This window comes from Phoca vitulina, unplaced genomic scaffold (assembly GCF_004348235.1).
Source record: "Phoca vitulina isolate PV1807 unplaced genomic scaffold, GSC_HSeal_1.0 scaffold48, whole genome shotgun sequence".
In the NCBI taxonomy this organism is placed as follows: domain Eukaryota; kingdom Metazoa; phylum Chordata; class Mammalia; order Carnivora; family Phocidae; genus Phoca; species Phoca vitulina.
Genome location: NW_022589751.1, coordinates 11,740,050 through 11,754,098, shown reverse-complemented (window position 1 = coordinate 11,754,098; position 14,049 = coordinate 11,740,050). Strand labels below are relative to the sequence as shown.

General features: G+C 42.4%; 1 protein-coding gene across 1 annotated transcript; it reads right to left on the bottom strand.

Annotated features, from left to right (window-relative positions):
- Positions 1-10,627: 10,627 nt before the first annotated feature.
- On the bottom strand, positions 10,628-10,978 carry LOC116649439 (ragulator complex protein LAMTOR3-like). Its single transcript, XM_032432183.1, has one exon. It carries the CDS (start codon positions 10,976-10,978, stop codon positions 10,628-10,630), a length of 351 nt encoding a protein of 116 aa, XP_032288074.1.
- Positions 10,979-14,049: the final 3,071 nt, after the last annotated feature.

Here is a 14,049-nt window from a genome sequence, read left to right as displayed (position 1 = left end):
TAAATGATTGTTAAATAAAATTTACAAAATACAGAAAAACAAAATAATTAAAAAAAAATAACCATAATCCCACCCAGCTACAACCAAGTTACAATCTTGGGGGGAATTTACTGTCAGTGCTATAGTTTATATTCCTTTTCTTCTTCTTTTTTTTGAATAAATATGGTAACATATTATACACATTGTTTCTTTTCTTTTTAAAAAGATTTTATTTATTTATTTGACAGAGAGAGACACAGTGAGAGAGGGAACACAAGCAGGGAGAGTGGGAGAGCGAGAAGCAGGCTTCCCGTGGAGCAGGGAGCCCAATGTGGGGCTTGATCCCAGGACCCTGGGGTCATGACCTGAGCCAAAGGCAGACGCTTAATGACTGAGTCACTCACGCGTCCCTGTACACACTGTTTCTTAACTTTTTATTTTTGTTTTTTTTTAACTTTTTTAAAAAGATCATTTATTTATTTATTTGAGATAGAGAGAGAGAGAGGGAGGGAGAGCCCAGACGAGAAGCAGACTCCCCACCGAGCAGAGAGCTCAATGTGGGACTCGATCCCAGGACCCTGAGATCATGACTGGAGCCGAAGGCAGATGCCCAACTGACTGAACCACCCAGGCACCCCTTAACTCACTTTTTAAAGTTAATAACATATGATGAACATTTTCTATATTATTAATTATTCCCTGTCTTTAATACATTAACATTTTTAATAAAAATTTGAAACATGTAAAAGTAGAATATCATAGAACATCCATATACACACTGTCTAGATTTACAAATTATTAAGATCTTCCCCTTTTACTCCATTTATTTCTTTTTCTTTGCTGAGTGTTTTAACATATTGCTGGCCATCATGACATTTTACCCTATATACGCTTTTCCTAGGCTTTAGTAAAACTGCTCTTCCTCAATTCTCCCCTTAGTCTGGTATTATTCCAAGTAATTTTATATATTTATGTATATATATTTACATACATATACATGCATACATACACATACATATATGAATAAACACAGATGCATATGCACAAACATATAAATAATTGTGATACTATCTATCTATCTACATGATAGAATTATAGGGCTTCCCTAAGGCAAAATGTAGACCCAAGCAAGCTCTTTGTCCTGAGGTACCCAGCACCTTTGTCCTTTATCTAGGGACTCAACAAAACCATTCACACAAAGTTGCTGGGAACTTAAAAAAAAAAACACAATAAATATTGAAAAGCATGTAAGTTTTAAATTTTTTTTCTTTTTCAAGCTCTATTAGAAAGCTGTCGTCATCAAGACAGTATGGTACTGGCACAAAAACAGACACATAGATCAATGGAACAGAAAGAGAACCCAGAAATGGACCCTCAACTCTATGATCAATGAATCTTGAGCAAAGCAAAAAAGAATACCCAGTGGAAAAACAGTCTCGGGGCACCTGAGTGGCTCAGTCGTTAAGCATCTGCCTTGGGTCAGGTCATGATCCCAGGGTCCTGGGATTGAGCCCCGCATCGGGCTCCCTGTTCCACGGGGAGCCTGCTTCTCCCTCTCCCACTCCCCCTGCTTGTGTTCCCTCTCTCGCTGTGTCTCTCTCTGTCAAATAAATAAATAAAATCTTAAAAAAAAAAAAAGAGTCTCTTCAACAAATGGTGTTGGGAAAACTGGACAGCAACATGCAGAAGAATGAAACTGGACCACTTCCTTACACCATACACAAAAATAAATTCAAAATGGATGAAAGACCTAAATGTGAGGCAGGAATCCATCAAAATCTTAGAGGAGAACACAGTCAGAAACCTTTTTAACCTCGGCTGTAGCAACGTCTTACTAGACATGTCACTGGAGGCAAGAGAAAAGCAAAAATGAACTATTGGGACTTTATCAAGATAAAAAGCTTCTGCACAGTGAAAGAAACAATCAATAAAACTAAAAGGCAGTCTATGGAATGGGAGAAGATACTTGCAAATGAAATATTTGATGAAGGGTTAGTATCCAAAATCTATAAAGAACTTATCAAACTCAACACCCAAAAAACAAATAACCCAGTTGAGAAATGGGCGGAAGACATGAATAGACTTTTCCAAAGAAGACATCAGATGGCTGAGAGACACATGGAAAATGCTCAACATCACTCACCATCAGGGAAATACAAATCAAAACCATGATGAGATACCACCTCACACCTTTCAGAATGGCTAAAATTAACAACACAAGAAACAACACGTGTTGGCAAGGATGCAGAGAAAGGGGAACCCTCTTGCACTGTTGGTGGGAATGCAAATTGGTATAGGCATTCTGGAGAACAGTTTTGGGGTTCCTCAAAAAGTTAAAAATAGAACTATCCTACAATCCAGGAATTGCACTGCTAGGTATTTACCGGAAGGATACAAAATTACAGATTTGAATGGATAAAGAAGATGTGGACAGTCACACACACACACACACACACACACACACACACACACAGAGGAATATTACTCAGCCATCAAAAAGAATGAAGTCTTGCCATTTGCAACGATGTGGATGGAGCTAGAGTATATTGTGCTAAGTTAAATAAGTCATTCAGAGAAAGGCAAATACCTTATGATCTCACTCATATGTGGAATTTAAGGAAGAAAACAGATGGACATATGGGAAGGGGGAAAAGAAAAAAAGGAGAGGGAAACAAGCCATTAGAGACTCTTTATAGAGAACGCACTGAGGGTTGATGGCAGGATGTGGGTGTGGGATGTGCAAGATGGGTGATGGGTATTAAAGAGGGCATGGTTGTGATGAGCACTGGGTGATGTATGTAAGCGATGAATCACTGAATTCTACTCCAGAAACCAATTTTGCACTGTATGTTCACTAACTAAAATTTATTTTTTAAAAGATTTTATTCCTTTCCCAGAGTCCATAGTCTCTCATGGTTCGTCTCCCCCTCTGATTTCCCCACCTTCAGTTTTCCCTTCCTTCCTCTAATGCCCAGTGATGGGTACTAAGGAGGGCACATGTTGCAATGAGTGTTATACGCAAATAATGAATCATGGAACACTACATCAAAGGTTAATGATGTACTGTATGTTGACTAACATAACATAATTAAAAAAAAGATTTTATTCATTTATTTGAAAGAGAGGGAGTAAGAGAAAGAGCACAAGAGGGGGAGGGTCAGAGGGAGAAGCAGACTCCCGCTGAGCAGGGAGCTGGCTGTGGGCCTTGATTCTGGGACTCCAGGATCATGACCTGAGCTGAAGGCAGCCACTTAACTGACTGAGCCACCCAGGTGCCCCTAAAATTAATTAAAAATTTTTTTTGTCTTAAGGCAACATTAGCTGTGAGGTAGCTAGGGAAGACATTAATATCTCCATTTCTCAGACCACAAAACCAAGGTTCCATGAAGTTAAGAACTTGCTATAGGCTTATACACTAATGAACAGGAATTCTAGCTCATCTTCTTACTTCAAAACCAAATGACCTTCCCCCCAGGAGTTTTGCATCTTAAAAAAGCACCACAGGAGGGAGTTATACTTTATGAACAGTGATGAGTTGGTTGTGTAGGATTCTGGGCTTTAAAGAAAGATATTTTGGGAAAGAACCACCTTTCCAAAGACCAGCCTCTGCCTGCTCCATCTGGAGTGGGAGGCAAATTCATGAGGGTTTTTCTTGGGAGAGGAAGCAGTTTGGGGAGATTTTGCAAAGGGAGAGCTAAATGGATTTGGGAATTTGCTGGGGAAGAGGAAGAGGAATCAGAGGAAGAGGAAGAGGAATCAGAGAAAATGCCAAGGCTTGAGCTTGGATTAAAGGAAGAATTTGTGCTTGGAGCTGGTTTTGGAGAAAGGATGGCAGTAAACATTGACTTTGACATATTGCCTTTAGAAAACATCCAGATAAAGGTGTTGAGTGCTCCTTTGGAGATTCAGGGTTGCAGCTCAGAAAAGGACACTTGAAGCTGTAGAATTAAAAATCACTGAAGCAGAGGCAACGGTAGATAGAGGCCATGGCAGGAGATGAATGGAGACAGTAGAGAGCAGGAAGTGGAGTGGGCCAAGGATAAGGCCATATATAGGGTCATCAGGAGAAGGAAGGAGAAAACCAAGAACAAATGAAGAAGACAGAGAAGAAGTATCAGAGAAGAGAATAGGGGGATGGTGTCATATCACCAAAGTCTGATGAAGAGTCCCACCAAGGAAGGCAGGGTTTATCAACAGACCAAAGGTTACAGGACAGTCAAGGAGGATGAGAACTGAGAAAAGGCCATTGGATGTGTTGAGAGCTGAGAGTATGTTATTGAATTGAGTGGTTTATGGAAACGAAACACCAGTTTGAAGCGTTGTGAATGGGATGAAGTATGGTTAAAATAAACATATATCATTCCATCACCTTAGGCTCCTCTGGGAGCATAGGGGGTCACTGGCTCAAACCAGGACAAAGTAATGGGACACTCCTTTCTGTCTCCCTGCACCAACAAGTCCCAGCTTCTGCTCTCTTGCAAGTACATATTACATTCAAATCTGCTGTTGTTGTTCATTTAAACTACCTTCCTCCTAAACAAAAATCTGCCAAGAGGTTATAAAACAAGGCTCTTTGCCTTCCACCACCCTATGTCCTACATAGCTTGTGTGCTTCAAAATATTCATATTACCATAGTCCTGGTAATAATGAGATAGAGAGAGAGACTGGGGTGGGGGGAGAGGAGAGAGGAGAAAGAAGAGAGAGGAGAGAGAGAGAATGTGTGTGTGTTTAAGTAAGGTGTAACACACATACAGGAAAGTGCACAAATATTAAGTGTGCAGCTTAATGAACTGTTATGCAGTATGTTCCTGAGTAGCCACTATCTACATGCCGATAAAGAACATTTTCAGCACCCAGAAGGTGCCCTTGATGCCCTTGGCTGTGATTACAGAGAACTGGTCCAACTCCAGAGGTGAACCCATGGTGGGGAGAAGTCTTGACTTCGATGTTTAACTGCCCCTGAAAAGCTGGATAGCATAATGTTGGAAGTGTGGACACTGGGCTACTACCGGGTTTGGATCTGAGCTCCATGACTTACTGGCTCTATGACCTTTGGCAAGTTACTTAACATTTCTGAGCCCTGATTTGCTCCTCTGTAAACTGAGACAATAAGAGTATGTACTTGACAGGACCATGGTGAAAATTGAATGAGGCGCTGAGAATAGTGTCTGGCACATAGTAAGCACTCAGTAAATGTAAGCTCTTCTGAAGCCGTTGGTGGGAATCCCAAGTGCACCGCCAGAGCCAATGGAGCATATATTTGGGGATGGGTCACGTTGACCCTTCAAATCCACCCCCCCCCCCTTAGCCATTTCTACCTTGCTTACGAGGAGCCAGGGCTTTTCACTAGGTCTCCCTGGTCTCTCCATAAGGTCTCTGTTCTATCCTGTCCCTGGGCACTGCACACTCAGCCGAGGGAGTAGAGACGCCAAGCCTAGCTCTGGTGGTGACCTTATCAAGAATTTTCCATCAGACCCACTGGGTCATCGGAAAGGCTTGCTCACTGTGCTGGCAAATCAGCTTCCAGGGAAATCATCAGCAGTCTGGAACTGGGGTGTGTGTGACCCTCAGCTGCTCCCAGGGCTTTCCCCTTCCTTCTCCCCACCCTGGGTTCACCTCTGGAATTAGACCAGTTCTCCACAATCGCGGCCAAGGTGACAGCAAAGTGTGATGGATGAACGAGGAGCTGTGGAGTGGCAGGGTGCTTGGTCAGGAACCCAAGGCTGTGTTTATGAGAAGGAAGAGGCTGTTTCCTGGAGCAAGCATAATGCAGCTCTAAAAAAGGCAGGGGAAATACATCATGCGAGGGAGCGTAACCCTGGGAGGGCCGCTGGGAATCTGAGTACCAGAGAAGCCCCAGCAGGTCAAGGTGCCTCTGACAAGGCCTTTTTTATAGGCCATTTGCGTGAGGGTTTGCTGCTGTCCCTGCAGAGCTGACAGCCACTCAAGGTCTCAGTGGGGAGGTTGGAAGCTAATCTTAGCTGTCATTTTCCAGACCTTCTCCACGGGCCCTGCTGATACATTTAAAAAAGAAATAACAAACTCCATTGTTTTGTTTTGTTTTTTAACTGCAAAAATGACCATTTTGGCTGTTGGCTCTCGCACTGCTACAAATAGATGAGGAGTATCAGCTCCTTTCCCTCCTTCCAAACCCAGAGCAATACACGCGATGGTCAAGAGAGGTATGAGATGAGTTTCCCCCCAAGAGTGCTAATATTTCTGTTTATCTCTATGGATTCGCCTCCCTCTGACTTCCCTGAAGATCCTGGTGGGCTATATAAAAGAGACTCGGGATAGAATGAGTGGTCTCTATCAGTTTCCTATAGCTACTGTAACAAACTACACAGTTAGTGGCTTTAAACAACAGAAATGTATTCTCTGTATATTTCTGGAAACCAGAAGTCTGAACTGAGTCTTATGGGGCTAAGACCAAGATTCTGGTAGGGCTGGTGCCTTCTGGAGGCTCCATGGGATAATGCAGTCCTCGTCCCTTCCCACTGTGGTGCTTGCAGTCGATCCTTGGCTTGCAGCCCCGTCCTTCATCCTCCACGCCAGCCGGACAGCATCTTCTCCCTCTGCATCTGCTTACCTTTGCTTCTGTGGTCTAGTCTCCCTCTGCCTCCTTTTTTTCCCCCTCAATTTTTTTTATTGTTGTAAAATACACATAATATAACTTGTCATCTTAACCATTTTCAAGCGTACAGGTGAGTGTTAAATACATTTATAATGCTGTGCACCCATCACCACCATCCATCTCTATACCTCTTTTCATCTTGTAAAACGGAAACTCTACACCCATTAAACACTAACTCCCCATTTCCCACTTCTCCCAGCCCCTGGCACCCACCATTCTGCTTTCTGTCTGTATGCATTTGACTACTCTTAAGTATCTTATGTAAGTGGAATCATACAGTATTTATCTTTCTGTGGCTGGCTCACTTCACTGAGGGTAATGTCCTCAAGGTTCATCCATGTTATAGTATGGGTCAAAATTTCCTTCCTTTTAAGGCTGAATAATATTCCATTTTGTATGTATACACCACATTTTCTTATCCATTCTTCTGTCGATGGACACTTGGGTTGCTTCCAGGTATTAATTATTGTGATTGATGATGCTGTGAACATGGGTGTACACCTATCTCTCTGAGACTCTGCTTTCAATTCTTTTGCATATATACCCAGAAGTGGAATTGCTGGATCACATGGTAATTCTATTTTTATTGTTTGAGGAACAATCATGCTGTTTTCGACAGCAGCTATACCATTTTATATTCTCACTGACAGCGTACAAGAGATTCAATTTTTCCACATCCTTACCAACACTTGTTTCTTTTTTTTTTTTTAAGATTTTATCTTAAGATAAATAAAAGACACAGAGAGAGAAAGAACACAAGCAGGGGGTAGTGGGAGAGGGAGAAGAAGCAGGCTTCCCGCGGAGGAGGAAGCCCGATGTGGGGCTGGATCCCAGGACCCTGGGATCATGACCTGAGCCGAAGGCAGATGTTTAACTGACTGAGCCACTCAGGCATCCCCCCAACACTTGTTTCTTTCCATTGTTTTGATAGGAGTCATGCTAATGGGTGTGAGCATGGTGGTATCTCACTATAGGAGTTTTGATTTGATTTCCCTAATGATCAATGCTATTGAGCAAGATGCTAATGGGCCATTGAAATATCTTCTTTGGAAAAATGTCTATTCAAGTCATTCCCTCATCTTTGAATTGGGTTCTTACAAGACACTCGTGATTACATTGAGGACCCAACTGGGTAACCCAGAATAATCTCCCCATTTCAAGATCCTGCAGGGGTGCCTGGGTGGCTCAGTTGGTTAAGGGTCTGCCTTCAGCTTAGGTCATGATCCCAGGGTCCTGGGATCAAGCCTCACGTCGAGCTTCCTGCTCAGTAGGGAGTCTGCTTCTCCCTCTCCCTCTGCTCTTCCCCTACTCCCGCTCAGGCTTGTTCTCTATCTCTCTCTCAAATAAATAAATAATTAAAAAAAAAAAAGTCCTGCAAAGTTTCTTTTGCCATATAAGGTAACATTCACAGGTTTCAGAGATTAGGACCTGGATATTTTTGATGGCCATAATTCAGCCTATCACAACTTGTAACAACCATAGGAATTTACTGAGCATTTACTGTGTGCTAACTACTGTGTTAGCTGTCTTAATGCAGGTATCCATCTAATTCTCCGAATCTATCAAGGAGGCACTGCTCCCAGTTTGCAGACAATAATAGCTAAAGCTCATTGAATTCTTAGCATGTGCCAAGCTTTCTTGGATCTTGGATGTATTAACTCCTTGAACTCTCACAGCAATGTATGAGGTAGATACTGCTATGATCTCCATCTTAGAGATGGGGAAACTGAGGCATAAATAGGTTAAGTAATTTTCCCAAGATCTTCTAGTAAGAAGCAAACCTGGAATGTGAACCTAAGTGGATAGCTGCTAAACCTTCTGCCAAGTCAGCTTTATTCTTCACACTTCCTAGCACAAGAAGCAAGAGTTTCCCTGACCCTTCACTGTCTTTATTCCACTGACAAGGTGAAAGTGCTACTGTGATCTGAGGGTCACCTGGAAGGTCAACTGGCCAAGGATCAGCTTTTTTCATTGCCTTTGCACTCAGTATTGCCCTCATACCCCCTTTGAAAGTAAACATTCTTAGAGGAGTAACATATGGAGTCATTAATACCTTTGTGTGACTAGGTCTACCAGGTAGTTTTTACAGTAGGAAGAGAAGCGTGAACCTGGAATGTTACAGAAGAGAAGGTTGGGAGGCTAGCATCAAAAATCATGGAGTAGATGAAGGAAGGGGGAATAAAACGACCGAGCTTCTGCCCTCAGAGGAAGAGGTCATGCTGAGGAGGGAAGGAAGGAGAGAGAGGAGGCATGACAGATGAGAGCTGGAGTGTTTTGAACCCACTGAAGCCAGGTTTGCTTCACGGGGACTAAGCTGTAAGTGTGGAAATGAATAAACAGCCAACACTGGAGCAGGCACTTTCCTGGGAAGCAAGGTGGAGACAAGAGGTGGTAAAAGGGACTCAGTCCATCATATTGCTCAGCCCAATAAAACCCCAGTCTGTCACTACAACTTAGTACTTCAAGAAATGTTCCTTCCTCTCCTACTGTGAACAGGGCTTTCCAAAGAGCTGCCATTGAGAGGCTCTTGCCATCATAAGTAGAGTCATCAGGTGACACCTGGATTGCAACCTGACAAACCAGAAGCCTAATTCTGGAAGCAATATTTCTGACAGCACAATATCTAAAAAGTGATTTAGATTTTTTTTTTTTTTTTTAAGTTTGAGCATGCCCTGTCCAGGTCACCATGCTTACTTCTCCCATTCTGTATTGGCATAGTCCCAACCCCCTTCAGCCAGTACTCATCCAGCCCCTGAGGGCATTTGAGTTTGCAGCCTTTGGGATAAGGTTTTTTGCCATGTGGCAGAGGCCACCAAACTGTTAGAATGAAAGCTGTGAAGCCAAAGAAAACCATGCTTACAACCATCTTAACTCTGGAAGGTCTCACACCTGACTTTTCAGCCTCATTTGTCCACTAAGTATACCCCATTAGAAGATCCATATGTCATGAGTTTTATTTCTACAAATTATAGGGTCAGATCTTTCCCCATTTTGTCCTCTACCTTTGGCTCTCCTGGGAGGCTGGAGGCCGTTTCTCCCTTTGAGTATATGGGAAGTGTTGGTCTCAGTGGCTTTTAATGGGTGGGCAAGATTAACTTTTAGTCTCCACATGTACATGGGTTTTGTGGCAAAGAGGTAGTTTGGGCCAAGACTGGGGCCCAATTCCTATTGGCAGGGGCTAGGAAACTAACCAACATCATATCAGACGATTCTGTTCAAAGTAGTAGGGCATCAGAGCTAGAAGAGACCTTAGATGATTCATTCATTCAATAAGTATTTATCAAGTGCTAGTATTTTGTTAGGTCCTGGGGTCACCACAATAAACGACAAAGTTCCTGCCTTCACAAAACTTACAATAATAATGTAGATACTCGAAATCATGTCTGTAGTCTGATGTCTTTATTATACACTTGTCTGTGTCCTTGTGGAAACCAGGATTAGAGTGGGCATGTGAATTGCCTAAAGTCATGTGGCTCCTTTTTTTTTTTTGATGTACTGATTTCATTACTTTTACAAAGCTATTTTATGTTCCTCACACTCAATGCAAAGAAATAAAACAATGTAAAGAAAAATATGTCCTCATTATTATTCATAATAAAACAGGTTTGCTTCATTCTGCAGTCCTGGGCATATTATATAATAGGGAGCACTTTATGGCACAAGTGGACCAAAGTACCATTTTGATTCTGATCCACTGAATAGACATCTCATGTATATTGGGTGACTGGACTAACTCCATGGGAGCTAATGTACTGAACCATTTCTGTGGTATCCCCAGACCTCACTAAATTAAGAAAAGACTCTATACAAGAAAAGATAACAATCAATCTGTCCATAAACTATATCTATCTAAAGCTCTTTCTTTAGTGTAAGGTGGGGAAAGGGGCCCTTTCCCGAGTACATGGATGCAAGTATTATTGTGGTCTAAAGATTGCTGGATTGATATTGTGTCTGTTATAATGAAAATAAGGTGTACATCAAAACCACCGCCAGATTAACGTCCACAACTTGTCTCAATTCTTCAAATAACAGAGAAGCTCCCTTTCTAGGCTGACAGTGAGTCCTGTGTTGGCATTGCTGCTGGCTGTGAAACTCACCACCAAAGGTAAACAACTGAATTGAACCACCTGGTGGGTGTTATCGTAACAGCTGATACATTTATTTTTTGAAAGTCCAAGTTTGCTTCCTTGGACTGTTGCAAGGGCAAAAGTAGGTAAGCAACCAGGTCTCAAAGCATGCTCTGGAGCAATATCATTGGCCACTTCAACAGCAGGCACTCCATCTCTATCTGACACAACGACAGCATGGAGTCCTTCAACACTTGGTAATTTTTTATACAGGAATGACTTTAGGTTACCCACCATGATGATCTTTCTCCCGCAGGATCAATCTCCACTCCTGGCCTTCTGGTCTGCCATGTTCTCACAGCATGTAAACTCAGGGACAGCTTCGAAGACAGTCTTCAGTCATGTGGATTCTTAGTGACAAAATCAAGTTTGACACTGATTTCCAGGCGTTTCCTACCTTACCTCCTACCTTCCTCCACATCCATCTAAATGGATTTCATCTGCTTTCATCTTCCACAAAGCTGCATCCCAAACCATCCTTCTCCCGAAGTTGGTTTTATTGATGTCCCCTGAGCTTAATTATCAGTTGATTCTCCTATCTTAAAAGATCAGCAATTTGCCCCGTATTTATAGAACAGCTTCCCTCCTTAATTGCCAGTATGTTTCTTTTCCCTTTCAGTTACATTCAAAGACGTTACCACCTATAGCAATCATTGTATTTCTATGAATGGGTTAAATCCTTGTTTAAATAGGCCATTTTCACAGAAGAGTATATACTGTGTGATTCCATTTACATGAAATTCTAGAAAATACTTGAAAAGAGAAGCATATCAACAGTGTCAGGAGTGGGGATTTACTGCAATGGGGCACAACAGAACTTTCTGGGGTATGGCAATGTTCTATCCTTTTATTTTTTTAAATATTTATTTATCTGAGAGAGAGAGCGTGCGCGCACGTGCGAGGGGAAGGGCAGAGGGAGAGAATCTCAAGCAGACTCCCCACTGAGCACGGAGCCCGACGTGGGGCTGGATCCCACGACCCCCGAGACCATGACCTCACCTGAAATCAAGTCTGACACTCAACAGACTGAACCACCCAGGCACCCCAATGTTCTATCCTTTTAATGTGGTGTTGGTCACATGAGCATATACATCTGTCAAACTCCTCAAACTGTGTACTGAAGACAGATGTATTTTATCCTTTGTAGACCATATATCCATAACGTCAATTTTTTTAAAAGGGATTTTTTGAAACAGGCTTGTCTCTCCGCAAAGAGGCAGATAGGATCTGCCACGTAGACAGCTGGGACTTAAAATGCTAGTGTGGGTTGAGTCTGCCCCAAAAGGAAGTGAGACCGGAGAGGTGAGTCTGCTCTTAGCTCCTGCGGCCTCATTTGCCAGGTGCCTGTCGTAAGGTAAGCACTGTTGCTGTGAGTGTGATCCTGGTGTTAAAGACTTTAACTGGTTAGGCCGACCTATGGGTATGTCTTTAGAGAAGCATGGGAGTATGGGCACAGCCATTCTACTTCATGGCCAATTTAAGGACTTTGCAAGCATGGTTTTTATGATATGTGATTCTCATTGTATGAGCTAAGTTAAAACTGTATCTGCTTTTTTGGGGGCGGGCGGGGGGCAGGGTGGAACCACCATCTTCCGGTAATTTGCCAAAATGACCAACACAGAGGGAGAGAGGAGAGGTACCCATTATATGTTCTTAAGGCCTTTTAGGAAGCATGGAGTTGTTCATTGGGCCGCACACGTGGAAATCTACAAGAGAGTGATATTGTCACTGTGAAGGGAATGGGCACTCGTCCCACAAATGTTACCATGGCAGAACCGGAAGAGCTTACTGTGTTAGCCAGTCTGCTGCTGGCATTGTCATAACAAACAAGGGCAGGATTCTTGCCCCCCAAATTAAGTATGTGTTCAGCATATTAAGCACTCCAGGAGTTGAGGTAGCTTCCTGAAGTGTATGAAGGAAAATGATGAGAAAAAGAAGGAAGCCAAAGAGGAAGGTACCTGGGTTCAATGAAGCACCAGCCTGCTCCACCCAGAGAAGCACACTTTTATGAGAACTAACAGAAAGGACCTGAGCTGCTGGGATCCATTCCCAATGAATTCATGGCATAATGGCGTTAAAACAAAACAAAACAAACAAATTTTAACTATCTCATGGAGGAATCAACTCCATTTTTTGTTCTCAGCATGCTTGGAGGTAGAGGACAGAAACTGAATTCTAAGTCCATCACAGTCTAATCCCTCTGCCCCCTGGGGTATTTGACAGAATGTTTTCCTGAAGTCTTGAATCTATTTTGCAACCTGAAAATAAGCATGATCCTTTCGGTGTCTCTGAATATGGATGTCTGTGTGCATGTGTGTGTGCTTATAACTGGTGACCTTGTCTTTTATATCAACTTGAAATCACCTCCAAACTCCTGGAAGTGAGAGGTTATGTTGATTTTTACAATAATGTGAGTATTTACAAGGGTCTCCGTGGTTACTTGATAAATACTTGTGAACCATTTGATTTCCTCTGCTTTTCTAACTTCAAATTGTAACTGCAGTTTAATTTTATTTAAATTTTATTTAAAAGGATCAGTTAAACACCCTTGGTGCACAAATCTCCCCCGTGGAAGCACCAGAGAGCTAGTGAAACCATCCCAGGGGGTCTGTGCAATAATTAGGTCACTAAAGTTACTCAGTCTTCTCTAGCCTTACCTCAGCCACTGGGTGATGGACATACTCTTTGGGGGAGTGATACAAATAGGGCTTAATCCTAATACCTTAGATTTGCTAGGCACTTGATGCATTTCATGCTACTTTCACAAGCACTATCCTCCTAACCAGCCTGGAGGGTATATTGGACAGACATTATCCCCATTTCCTTGCTCAGAGAGAACATCAGATTTGCCTAAGGTCATATGGTGAATCAACAGCAGAGTTGGAACAAGGACCAACAGCCATGGACATTAACAAGACAAGGGCAGAGAAGAAAACTTGTAGAGTTCTCATGAAAGCATGCACCAGATAAATAGATGAGGAAGGCAGCCACAATTTATTGAGTACCTACTATGTGCCAGGCTTTACAAGACATGTTTTATGTATATTTCCACTGCAAGGTCATAGAAAAATGGGGTCATAGATTGTGTGGGGGAACAAAGTTTTATTATCCCAGGATGAGTGATACGCTCAGTATACTCAAGTACTAAAGGAAATCCATTCACCATTCCTTTTATAAAAATATCCCAGAAGGTAGGGGTGACCCAGCCGCAGTCATTCCTCAAGCTCTGTCTCTATTTCCTTCTTAGGCTCCACCCTCTTATTGCTCTTCATTTTCACTTCAACTTCACTTATTCTCAATCACAAACT